Raw genomic sequence first — 13,004 nt, 5'->3', positions numbered from 1 at the left:
TTTTTATAGTTAGCCGTGTAGTACAAATTACAAAGGCAGCCCCCTTTGGTGTGTTTTAGCGGTTAAGGGCCAAAGTACAGCCTTGTTTTAGAACAGCTTGTCAAGGTTTTCAAACTAGGGCTTGGAGGGAATTGTAAAGCAAAGAGACCAAACTTTACCACTACTCTGGTACAGTTTACAGTACACGGCAACATATGCGTTCTTTTTTTTATTTACAATTTATTCTACAATCAATCAAAAAATATGAAACCTACAATTTTTTAAATCAATCAAGCTGAAGAGAAGTGAATGTGGTCTGAATTTAAATTAGTTAAATTTATTAGATATACTTAAATGAAAACTTTCAAAATTAAATTTGTAGTTTATGGAAAGATACTATAAATGATGTGTGTGACCAAAAACTAGAAACTAACCATGAATTAGATCATCTGATTGATTTTTAACTCAGGTGGATCTAAGTACTGCACAGTGTTACCAATATAATTGCCCGGAGCCCTGTTTTGGGGTTCCGAAGTGTGTTAAGACTGCGACCATTAACTTGTGGGTGCAGAGTAGGTCTCAGGAGTGATGGCTTGCCACCACTGGGCAGAGACAGGCGAAGGAATTTATTAAAGGCTATTCAACAAGGCTGACTGCAGAATTAATCCGTCAAGGCCGCGTGGGGCTAATAAGGATGATTGTAGGCCTATTAACTAGGCCCCAGAAAACACATGCATCGCATGGGCACCTGGTGGATGATAGCCTCTGTAGGCTGTGTCAGGAGCAGGAGGAAATGGCACTGCACGGTGTTGTGTCAGTGTGAGGGGCTTGTGTGGCTAAGGATGTTACTCCTTGGGGAGGAAAAACCGAGGCCTGTGAGCTTTACCCAAGAATCGCTCTCCAGCATTAAGAGTCTGATCAAAAGGACAGGGTCTGGAGCGTGAGCTTTAGAGTGAGGGGAGCCACAATAGGTCCAAAGGGGTCGCTGTGGCGTAGGCCTTGAGGCCGCCCTAGTCTAATCTAATCTAATCTATCAATATAATTGCACTTTTCACAATTTACAATTGGTTTAACTCTATTTACAAACTATCGTCTAGTTTAAATTGTTACAAAATTTTACTAGTTGATGTTGATGCCCCCTCTACAATTTCCCTTGTCCAGTGGCGAGATGCGAATATTTATAGCCCAAGGATACTGCTAGACTTTTTTAAAGTGAGATTAGCAGCACAGAGAGAGAGGGTAGAATAAGGGAATACTGCTGACGAAGGTGTAGCGCAATGGGGGTTTTTATTCCTTTCACCTGGCCCCAGAATCAGCACACAACAATTTATACTACTGATAAATTTTTAATTGCAGTCTTAAGTAATAAATTTCAGTTTTTTTTATAAGTCAATTAAAAATCTTTTTATATCCTCTATAAAACTGAATTAATAAAATAATCCAGAATAGTAATATAAGCAACGATAAGGCATTGATTGCGACCAACAAACCTCGCGTGACCTAATGAATCAGAAGCCACGATATCAGCAGCGAACAGAAGCTAGTTCAACAGACAAAAGGATTATCGTACAGAGGGGGGGAGGGGTTAGCTAAAAAGCAATAACAACTGGAGGGTGCATTCTGTGCATAGATTTCAAGGAATTACCGATAGTAATTCACTCAAAGCATACATGCAATTTTACGATAAGATCAAAATAAAGGAGAAAAAAATGATCCTAGTTTAAATTAACTACAATAAAAGATAATAATAAATAGTTACAGTTACCAACCGCTAGATCTATACCGGTAAAATTTTATTAAACCTTTCATTACCACCAGCTATACACATAGTACCTAGGTTCCAGTTTAATTTCCGATAAATAACTATCGTTCAATTAATCGATTAATCTTAAATTGATTGAAAGTGTTCAATTTTAAATGAAATTATCTGACTAGCAAATATTTTATAGCAATAAATTTTACTGTAGAGCCCACTAGATATTGTTACGTGTATATACTTTCATTGCACAACTCGATTAACTTCATAAAACAAAACAAATGGAGAAATACGATGAAATAATGTACATTGTTTTTTGTAATTCCGTTTATAATATAAATTTAACGTTGTCATGTAGCGGCTGCTATTGTATTTGAGTTGAATTATTGCAACGATTTACATTACGGGAACTCTGTGTTAATCAAAATGGCTTCTGAAATAAATTATTTATGTTTTTTAATGGCCAAACATTAATGGTGATAATCTTTATTATTTGAGGACATTTATTATAAATATAAAAAGCTATGACTGAACCAAATGCTTTGATACTTAAATTTAAGATCATTTCAAAAAGTGGAGTTAATCGATTTGTGCAAGAAACGGCTCAATATATGGGATTAGATTTGGTCAACATCAAAAATATTTTTCACTGCAACAATTCCTATTGTAAGTAACTGTCACTAATAAATGGTTTGTTGCGACAATAAGCAGACTGAGAGAGCGAACCACGCGGTGTGCGGAGATCGTATCTTCACAGGATCAACAAAAGGTCCTCGTAGGATTTCAGACATATGTTGTAATAATGATATGTCCACGTTATATACTAGAAAGGAAACGAATGTTTCGACGACTTATACAGGTATTTAGATGCATCATTTAGCTACGAAGACATAGTATTCTCCACCAACATCCATGTGCTTAAGTCTATAGCAGAGCTAGCAAAGAAATATGAAGTGTATTTAAAAGTTATAGCCGATGAATGGAAGAAAATGATTAGAGAAGGATTACGGTGATTTCAATTTTGGTTAAGCTATAAGGATGGCAGGGATATAGAGTACTGATCTATCCATTAGTTGTAAGTTTGTATGTAAATAGTTGTATATAGTAGAGGGATGAATGTGTGAAGCGAATGTATTTATAAGAGTGAGTGATATTCTAGTGATAAGCACCTAGACGATGCTGGCTGTATGGCGGAAGCCAATGCCAAAAAAAAAAAATAAGTACCAACTGAGTATAGTTATTGTATTCTACAATATTGAGGGAGACGTGTGGATTTTCATTCACCAGATCAATGTGGTCCACAAGAGGATAGTGTGTACAGCATCTGGGAGTTCCATTCTTCCTTAAAATGTTCCCTTTCTTTCCACAACCATTTCTATTATTTAGAAGATAAGGTCACAAAACATTAGAAGTACAGGCTACATACAGAGGTTGGGCAAGCTTGTATAGAGCAGCAATAAAACTTCAATTCTAATTAAATTTTGTACATCAACATTATCTATTTTCTTCAAAATTTTAAAAGCATGATGATTTTTTTGTCATCTGTGCCGCTCTCCTAGTCTTTCAATTGAAAGTTTACTGTTTTCCAAATTAGTTCCATCATATACTTGACAGATTTCACCGTATAAAGAAATGTATGATAACTAACCGTCATTTTCATAGGATTATAAAGTTAGACTGAAAAAATATTGACGTAATGATAAACAGAAAGATTTGTGGGCTTAATAATTTACTTATCTACAACTTGTATTAAATTGATAATTTATAATAAATAAAAGCGGAAATAAGTAGGGCTTCATTTTTCAAATTTCAATAAAATGTACGAACAAGTCAGCAACATGCAATAAATTATGATTACCGGTATTTCCGGTATTTATCTTTGTTTAAACAGATAAACTAATAGGTGCCCAGAGGTGTGGCCTCTGGAGTGATTCTGATTACCATATAACCTGCCATATTCAAATAGAAATATAAAATATTTCTAATGAGTAAGTACTTTAAATTATTTTTACAAGGAGTGATTTATACGGGAGGTAATACTAGTTTTAACTATTTTAATCTGATACTTTTATTAAGGATTATAATTCCACTTTATGCACATGAATAAAAAATTTAATTTTTTATTTGTAGATATTTCTTTAATGGTATTCTACCGCCTACTGTGACACAAACTGAAGTATTTGATCTCATTGTGAGACCAAGATTAGAAGAAGTATTGCAAGGAAATGAAACATTGCTTTTTGCCTATAGTACTACAGGTTCTGGAAAAACCTTTACAATACAAGGTAAAAAAGTTAAAGTATAGTTTATATTAAAAGGAAAAACCAGTGACTTTAAAGATTTGGAGCGTAGGGCCGGTTGGGTCCTTTAAAATTGATAAAGATAAAAGAGATTTACCGTGCCGAACCCTTGTGATGGTAATATAGAAAAGGACCTCTCCCTCTACTTTTTTTTTGAGCTGATGATTCGGTCTAGTCATACAATGCCAAAAATCTCAAATTCCAGAGCAGTGATTGAAGAGTTTTTGAACAGAATATGTATTCTTTGAAAAGAAAGTATGGGGAAAGAATGACGAGAATGTGAGGCGTGTTGACTCATTGAAAGTAAATTTTTAAGAGAATAATTGCATTTACCTAGAATTACAAAAAATAGTAATCCCCTTAGAAAGTAATCTAGAAAAAGATTCATAAAATATATATTTCTTTCATTAGTCCTCATACTTTCACTTTAATAGACGTCCATCATCATATCTGAGAGGAATCCCACGGAAGAGACATTTCATACTTCTCTTAGTTCATCATAAAACTATAAAATTTCCTTTTGTTTAATACAAACGTGTGCACTATTTCTATTAATTCCTGCAGCTCCATCTAAAATAATTAAATAAGCACTCCTTTTCTCTTGTAATTTCAGTAAAGTAACCATAGTTATTCGTTACTACATTTTAATACATATTTGCTGACAAGTACTTTACATAAAATATGTATACTTTACCACTTTTCTAAAAAATTGCGTGGAAGAAATTTAAAAAGCTAGAAATTTATGCAGTAGTAAAGCATTAATAATATGTAATTAATAATTAATCTAGTTTGTTAATATTAAATGTTAATGTAGTTTTCTTCAATTACACTGTTAATCTAGGTGTTCTCCCCACAATGTAATATATGTGTAATATAAAATAGATTTGCATATTCTTAGTTGGATATAAAACTTCTTTACAACAAGTACTCAATTAAAGGGCTACATTAAATTAAAGTTTGAAAATGAATGAATTATAATAACAAGTATTATTTATTTGTTACTATGTAATTTATGCCCACTTAAGACGAATTCAAGACTGAAATTTCGTTTTAACTCCGTAATTCAAATTACCACAGTAAAAGACCAACTCCAACTGTCCCTTTTTCTTCCTTAATGTGCGAGTGAATTTGGTGATTATTCAGAATAAAGATAAATCACAAGAATAATTTAGAATAGAGTTAAAATGAAATGCCTTTTTTATACTAACTATGATGATGAGATACATCTTTTATTATTATAACAGAAAAATTTTAATGGTTGATAAAAGGCCAGCACAGGGGTCTGTGACATCTAATACTTCTAAAAATTATGATTCTAGAAGTATGAATGAAATGGTGGGTACTTGCTGATTTTATAGACTGATGATAGAATCATTCTAGAAATGTGATATTTAAGGTTTGAGGAGTAACTCATGCTGAATGTGTAAAGAAATCTAATATAAAGAGATCAGCTGAAGGTTTTTGAATGAATGGCTGTGTTAAAGGGAAGATACTGTCACAATCTTCTAAATTAATGTTATATCTATTTAATTTAAAGGGAAAGGATCCGAACCAGGAATCATACCAAGAGTCCTCTATGTAATATTCGCTAGTATTGACGAATATAAGGATACTTATAATTACCTGTGCCCTTCCCAGTCGATCGGCGTGTCTATACTAACCAGAACAATGGTGAATAAAATGGAAAAAGAAAAAGAAAGCATACTGGAACTTTCTCAAAACATTATGTTGAAAATAGTAAGCACTTTATGATAGATTCATTCATGTAGAGGATGTGTTATTAGACTTTTTGCATTCCTTTACTACGGACAAGTATTACCATTTTTTTTTAGATCAGCAAATCAGGCAGTGTTAACGACACAATTCGTAAGAAAATACGATCAATCTAACTCGTAATTTTTGAATTATTATTACATTTAATATTTACTTTCACTTTTTGATTGTTAATACTTAGGTGCCACATCTTATAGTGAAATGGAGGAAACATTGAAAAACATTGAATGCTTACGAATAGAAAAAGACCTTGTTTGTTTATATTCAGTGTGGTTATCTTTTATAGAAGTGTATAATGAATGCATTTATGATCTATTCGTAAATAGTGCGGAAAAAATTCCTTTAAAACTTGCCATAGATGAGCTTAAAATCAGTTATGTGAAAGGTAAATATTTTTACTTAAAAAATGTAGAATATACCTTAGAAGCTCAGACTTATCAGGTCCATAGAGTTCGAAAAAATGAGTTTATAAAAATGTGACAATGCACGCGTTCAGTAAGGACAACACAACTGAGAAACGGAAAGACGCTAAAAAACGCCTAGATCTTTGTTTTAAAACTGTCCGTTCGTCAATAACTGCACGAAAAATGAGCCCAACACAACTGAGAATAGATGGAGTGCTTTGAACCTAATGTTTAATTTATCCATCTATTATATATACTTGATAAATTACAAAGTGCAGTTGGCCATTGAAAGAAAGATATGCACAAACTTTTGTTCTATCTTGGATAATTGGTGATAATTCTCTAGTGACACTTTTAAATTTATACATTTCATAATTAATTAGTTTAAGTATTTCTTATGTAGGTGCAAAATATATATGTGTTTCATCTTGGGAAGAAGCTTATCAATTATATTTATTTGGAAAGCACAATCTACACGTATCTCCAACTACACAGAATAAAAATTCTAGTCGGTCTCATTGTGTGTTCAGCATTAAGATAATTAAACGACCCCATCAAGAAGACGGCACATACTACAGCGTTTCTAGGTAAATATTGGCACTTTTATTTTAATTATAAACGGGTATTAGTATATTAACAAAGAGATTCAAAAGAATTTAATGATCTTCAAGTCGATCATGTAGATTGTAAACTGAAGAGAAAATGACCAAAAAAAAAAAACAAAAACAAATGTATGCGTCCTAAAATATCTATTGTTACTACCTTATTATTATTTTGTATTTGAGGCGCGTCAACATCTGAGGTTATTGGCGCCAGTGGAAAGCATAATCTCCAAAGCCCTTCTGAGCCTTCCCCTCCAAAAAAACAACAGCAACTGTTTCCTCTGATGAAAATGCAGTATATGCCAGAGTAACCTAAGAATCACAGCTGTCCGAACAAACCGAACAACCAACAGTCTTTGCTCCTCCATCGTTTACCTATTCCTAGCAAAGATACTAAACCTACTATCCTCACACCTTTCACAATGCGCCATAAGATGGATAGAAACATCTATCCATCACCTATCCAGGTGTTTCTTCTACTGTATCATTCACTACATAAAAGATTTGCACGAAAGATCGGGCATGGCCATTGTATACAGGTTACGTCTTAAACCACACTGTGCATTGTAATCAAACAAGATTTACAAAGGATTCACCAGCATCTCACAATGTCCCCCATTCGGACCCCGATTCATCAATTTGGACTGTCTACATTCTAGAGTTCAGCCATAAGGATGAATGCTGCGATTTATATGTAAAACGTGATGAGGGAAAATAAGAAAATAATTCATTAATATAATTATTTTAATATGTATTTAATACTAAGTAATATTCCCAATTCCATAAAGACAAGAATAACTTTTCATTTAAACGGAAATCAATGGAACAATTCTAAATATTATACTTTTGTGCATAAATAAATCAATTTTCCTTGCTTGCAAGTACTAGAAAATGTTACGCTTGCAAGTTTCCACAACTATTTACCAATTGACAAAATGATCTGAAATATCAAATATAAGTATAAAAATTATCTACAAAATTGTGACAAAGAAATTAATAAAAGATAAATAAACTTAAAAAAATCAATTTACCTTAAAAATTATCAAAACTTAAAATTTTTAAACATTCAGTTTCATTTATATTATGTAATATATATACAATATATTACAAGGGAATTAACTAAATAAGAAAGTAATCAACCAATACTCAGTAATCAATTAAAGATTATAATTAGGTAGATAGTAAACTGTAATAAGTTATTGAAGAGATAATAATTACTGCAAATATTTCATTTATGTTAGGTAAAAATAATGTACAATTTATTTAGAATATAAGGCAGAAATTCAATAGTTTCAAATTCACTGCTAAAAGCTACTATTTCCATGCAATGGAAATGAGTCTCTGAACTAACATTAAGTGATTTCTTAAAATATTATTATAATCATATTATAGGAAGCACTGGTAGCGGAGTGCCTCACCTCGCTCTCAGCGGGTAGCATTATTTGGATGGACTTTACCCTGTCGGGTTAAATCTACCTATCTACCTGGTTACAAATCAGTCACGTAAAGAACAGGATAAACAAATGGTACCATTTAGAGAATCGAAATTAACTCAACTATTTCAACATGCTCTGTTCGGAAATGCCGGAATAACGATGATTACGAATATATCACAAAGTGGCGAGTTAACATCAGAAACTCAACAAGTATTAAAATCTACCGCAGTTGCTATGAAAATTAAAACAAAACCATTTATGGAAAAAGTTATAAGCAAAAGAAAGTCTGTATTTGCTGATTATTGTTCAACAAGAATAGACGACCTGCATGCCATTACAAGTAAGAATTTCTATTTACTAATTTGGTAAAACCTAAGCATGGGACTCTAATAACCGCTTTCTAGATCACAGTTTTAACATCCTCGGGCTGCTTGGCCTTCATAAAATGAGACTAGAGATCTGGTAATGTATTAAAAAAAAATAAATGTTTTTGAGGCTTTCTAAGTTTGAATTTTTTTCCTAAACAAGAAGATATTGCACAAGTCTAATTCATAAAATTAATCGTTTATTTGATCATATGAACAGATCGTAAAGTTGCTCGTTAAATGGACGTTGGTTAACAGCACCATTCTGAAACTACTTTATTTCAACTTATTTAACCAAGTTAATTCTTTTTATTAAAGGTGACACAGACGAAGGAGTGGGAAGTTCTTTAGGCTGTAACAATTGTCTTGTAAGTTCCTCTTTTAGAAATTTATTCTATTATAATTAAATAAAAATTTAAAACATTAAAAGTTTTCAAAAAAGATTTACATTCTGCTACTAGGAATACAAAAAAGAGATTGAACTACTGCAACAAAGTATAGCCCAAAAAGACGTAGATATTCAAGAATTTAAGGAATTTTTTAAAAACCGTGTTGTAAAGATTCGAACAGAATGTTGGACTCAATCAATTCAAATTTTAGATGAAACATTTAGACAAAACAGGTATGTTTGGTGTTATGTGGATGCTTTCTTGATTTTATTTTATTTTGTAAATTTAAGTTGGAATGATTTAACACTATTTATGTTTCTCCTCTCTTTAATAGTGCCAGAATTGAAATAATCAAAGAGGAACATCACAAAGAAATGCAAGAGCTTAAAAAATCTTATAGAGAACTGTATGAAAAGAAAGAAAAAAAACAACTGTCACCAATACGTCCTGTAAGATATCAATATTTATATTGATTTATTTTATACATTATTCTTAGTATGAAAGAGTAGTTTTCGGTAAAACTTGTTTTGGAGGGGTTACTCTCAATAATGGTCTGTCTCATTAAAATACATAAAAGCAGTAAGCGTAAACTTAATAATGATTTTGTTACCTTCTCTTTTGGTAAAATCAACCGGATGTGCTTAAATTTTTGTTTAAATCTATTACGTTAATGAGTGTACAAACTACATTAAGGTCTTTTAATGGTACAACTTCTAAAGAGAAGTGTGGCAAATAGTTCTTTCATGTACACCAGACCACAGACCACTTAGATACTCTTAGGAGGGCACACAGCTGTGTCTTCCACGTGAAGATCCCGCGTTGGAGTTCAATGCCTTCCTTTAGACTGTACTCTTCTTAAGAGCCTTATACGTCCGGAGGTCGACAGTGCAGTGAAACTTTTAAAAATAGCTTTAATATTATTAATTAGGAAATTAATTATTATTATTTTTTTTTAGAATGTCCATTCTGGAGAATTTTCTGAAAGCCCTCAGTCGCAGAAACCAATATATACAAATGAAATTATTGCAACTTTGCGACTTGTTTGGCATTGGAAATTGTCAAGAAGAAGATGATGAATTTAATGAAACAGAAGAAATATTAGAGAAACTAATTGTAGCAGCCCAAACAAGAGCTGCTAATAAAGTAGTAATTGTAAGAAAGAAAAGTTATTATTTAATGAGTACTTAGAGCATGACAAGTCCAACAGTAAAGCCAAGTTGATTGTTGGCCTTCTTCAGGAGCTTATCCATTTGCTCTTTGGCCATCCTATGACCATTCTCACATACTTGACTTTCTGTCTTTCCCATTAGTCGGTCGCAATTTCTTTAATACTAGGCCATCTCCCTTAATGTGCCCTAACAAAACATTATTCTCTAAATTTATCAGGCGCAAAATTTGGGTCAATGCTGACCAACTTAACTTCATATCTATACAATTTTCGACGAGCCAAACCAAATTAGTTGAACATTATTATATGTATATATCAACAAATTACAATTATCCTTGTCAAAGATAGATTAATAAGTTTGTTATTACTAAGTCAGAAACTGTAGAGTGAGACGAAAACATAATTGAAGTGGGATTCTCTACAACAAACTTATTAATCTATCACTGATGATGAATAAAAGCCCGAAGCTGGTTAGGGATACAATAAACATGCATGCTGCGACAGGATAAATTCGGCAATATTTCTAGTTCAGCATTCAGTCTTGCCTTTCTGACTGTAGTTCTTCACAGCTATACAAATTTCAGTCATGTATTTACTTTTTTTAATGTAATGAAAAAGCTGATTTTATTTTTATTACTTCATCTTTATCTGTATATCATACTCTTTCTTTAGATAATAAAAAATAATAATAATTTAATTTTTAGGAGAGATAAGACCAACAAATAAATCAACTGCAAGCACAAATCACTCAATTGCAGAAGAATATTATCTGTACTGTTGAAAATTTTGGGCTGGACTGCAAATCTAAAGAAGATGGCAATCCAGTAGACCATGAAGACCTTTTAGATAGACTCTGTGAAGCCTACAACCAGGCAAAAGCAGAAGTTCAGGTTAGAATTTTAGTATTATAACTGTTATTTTTTATTCAGTATTAGAATTTGATTTCAATGGAAAGCTCTAGTTATCTAGAATTATTGAATTCAATCTATTATTGAATAGCTAGAATTATTTCTATGTCAGATTTCTCTCTCTTTTATCCAACCGAATATTGAAATATTTCAATCGTGCAGATAAAAATACGTTCTAAGACCGCCAGAATACGAAAAACTGGTTAATACGAACTATTCTGGGTCTTTAAAGACATATTAAGCCCCAAAATGCAAAAAGTTCTTCTATTCTTTAGATTTTTAATATTATAAGTCTTTTTAGAATTTAAAAGTACTAAACTATCGAGTTTTAGCCACAGCATCTTCAAATTTCGTCGTCGCTCTTAAATAAGCAGATCTATGTTATTTATCAGAATATTCTGTACAATGTGATGTAATACTTCATTATTATTAATTTTCTTTGCGAAGTGCTCTATTTTCTCAAAAATGATATTGAGCTTCAGAAGATATGTTAAATTGAGTGAATAACAGAATAACTGTAAAATACTATTTTCAGGAAAGCAAACTATTAGGATCACAAAACTGAAGAACTGACCCGGGACGTGGATAATCTTTCGGCTCTTCTAGCTGCGAAAAGCCAAGAACACTATCCTGTTGAGGTAAAAAAATATTAAAAGTTTATTAGTATACTTAGTTTATAATAATTAATTAAAAAAATCAAACTACATATTACATTTTTCTTTAAATGTAGCAAGCTGAAGCAGATGCATGTGCAGCAGCATTAGGCAAACTGACCCTAGAAGATAAAAGATGGATCTGAACAAGTTATTCAATGTGATAAAGGATTTTCCGTTAGTTACCTGTAATTATAAAAAATATTTACAATGAAATAACAGATTGAAATAGAGCATAGTTAAAAAACTATAAAAGAGAGTTGTTTAAAATACCACGAGCTTATTAACAAGACCTAGCAGCCAGAGGATGTTAAAATTGTGATCTAGAAAGCGGTTATTAGAGTTCCATGCTTAGGTTTTACCAAATTAGTAAATAGAAATTCTTACTTGTAATGGCATGCAGGTCATCTATTCTTGTTGAACAATAATCAGCAAATACAGACTTCCTTTTGCTTATAACTTTTTTCACAAATGGTTTTGCTTTAATTTTCATAGCAACTGCGGTAGATTTTAAAACTAATGTTTCCGATGTTAACTCATCACTTTGTGATATATTCGTTATCATTGTTATTCCGCTATTTCCTAACAAAGCATGTTGAAATAGTTGAGTTAATTTCGACTCTCTAAACGGTACCATTTGTTTTTCCTGTTCTTTAAACCTCAGGAGGCCTTCATTGGTTACGATATTGCCACTGCGCAAGGTTTTAATTCAATTCCTCAAATCAGTCAAATCAGAATTATTTCTCAGATTAGACTAGCTTCTAAAAAATCTGTTCTATTATTTATTAATGGACGGAAACACACATTTTTTCCTGAAAGCCAATGTAAATTGTGTAATGAGGCTGTTTCTAAGGACGATCTTTGTCATTTCTTTACAGAATGTAAGATTTTAGATTGGCTGGGAAATGAATTCTTACTATTTCATTTTCAAGAGGAGCAGGTTTCTAACTTAGTCCAATTTGAAAAATTATTGTGCTTAGATGATATCAAAGCAAACAATATTTGTAAATTTACTATCGAGGTAATAAGAGTAAGATCAATATTATTGTAGGGCTTAAACATGTACTATAGTTGTCTCTTTTGTGCTTTTGTGTTTGAATTATTCTCTGACATAACATTCATTTCTTCAAAATGTCATTATAATTATTGTCATTTATCTATATGTTAAGATGCTGAAAATTTCCATTATATTGTCTAAATAAGGTTTTTTTTTAAACCCATGTGTATTTTTTATGTAAATTTCGCTATTTTACAGGATTTCAAAGAACCCA

The 13,004-nt window shown here is 31.9% G+C and overlaps 2 protein-coding genes across 2 annotated transcripts; both read left to right on the top strand.

Moving 5' to 3' along the window:
- The first annotated feature begins 772 nt into the window (after positions 1–772).
- LOC141452212 (kinesin-like protein KIF20A) lies at positions 773–8,423 on the top strand. The gene is made up of 7 exons (XM_074124139.1): positions 773–792; positions 3,866–4,020; positions 5,573–5,772; positions 5,868–5,901; positions 5,990–6,193; positions 6,616–6,799; positions 8,207–8,423. The coding sequence occupies exons 1-7, from the start codon at positions 773–775 to the stop codon at positions 8,217–8,219; spliced, it is 810 nt and encodes a 269-aa protein (XP_073980240.1). The 3' UTR covers positions 8,220–8,423.
- Positions 8,298–12,035, top strand: LOC141453463 (uncharacterized). Its single transcript, XM_074126745.1, has 8 exons — positions 8,298–8,590; positions 8,934–8,983; positions 9,077–9,237; positions 9,339–9,453; positions 9,961–10,156; positions 10,877–11,062; positions 11,616–11,718; positions 11,811–12,035. The coding sequence occupies exons 1-5, from the start codon at positions 8,338–8,340 to the stop codon at positions 10,075–10,077; spliced, it is 696 nt and encodes a 231-aa protein (XP_073982846.1). The 5' UTR covers positions 8,298–8,337; the 3' UTR covers positions 10,078–10,156; positions 10,877–11,062; positions 11,616–11,718; positions 11,811–12,035.
- The last annotated feature ends 969 nt before the right edge of the window (positions 12,036–13,004 follow it).

Source organism: Rhodnius prolixus, unplaced genomic scaffold (assembly GCF_049639745.1).
Source record: "Rhodnius prolixus isolate KJV_2025 unplaced genomic scaffold, Rpr scaffold_3, whole genome shotgun sequence".
Classification (NCBI taxonomy): domain Eukaryota; kingdom Metazoa; phylum Arthropoda; class Insecta; order Hemiptera; family Reduviidae; genus Rhodnius; species Rhodnius prolixus.
This window is presented reverse-complemented; position numbering and strand designations above follow the sequence as displayed.

What these genes read in the sequence shown, in the direction of transcription:
- LOC141452212 (XM_074124139.1), top strand. Translation starts at nt 773, where the DNA reads ATGGCACTGCACGGTGTTGT. An exon ending in AAAAACCTTTACAATACAAG is followed by an intron (nt 4,021 to 5,572) that starts GTAAAAAAGTTA and finishes TTTAATTTAAAG; the next exon opens with GGAAAGGATCCGAACCAGGA. An exon ending in CAGTGTTAACGACACAATTC is followed by an intron (nt 5,902 to 5,989) that starts GTAAGAAAATAC and finishes GTTAATACTTAG; the next exon opens with GTGCCACATCTTATAGTGAA.
- LOC141453463 (XM_074126745.1), top strand. Translation starts at nt 8,338, where the DNA reads ATGGTACCATTTAGAGAATCGAAATTAACTCAACTATTTCAACATGCT. An exon ending in CGACCTGCATGCCATTACAA is followed by an intron (nt 8,591 to 8,933) that starts GTAAGAATTTCT and finishes TTTTTATTAAAG; the next exon opens with GTGACACAGACGAAGGAGTG. An exon ending in GAAACATTTAGACAAAACAG is followed by an intron (nt 9,238 to 9,338) that starts GTATGTTTGGTG and finishes TCTCTTTAATAG; the next exon opens with TGCCAGAATTGAAATAATCA.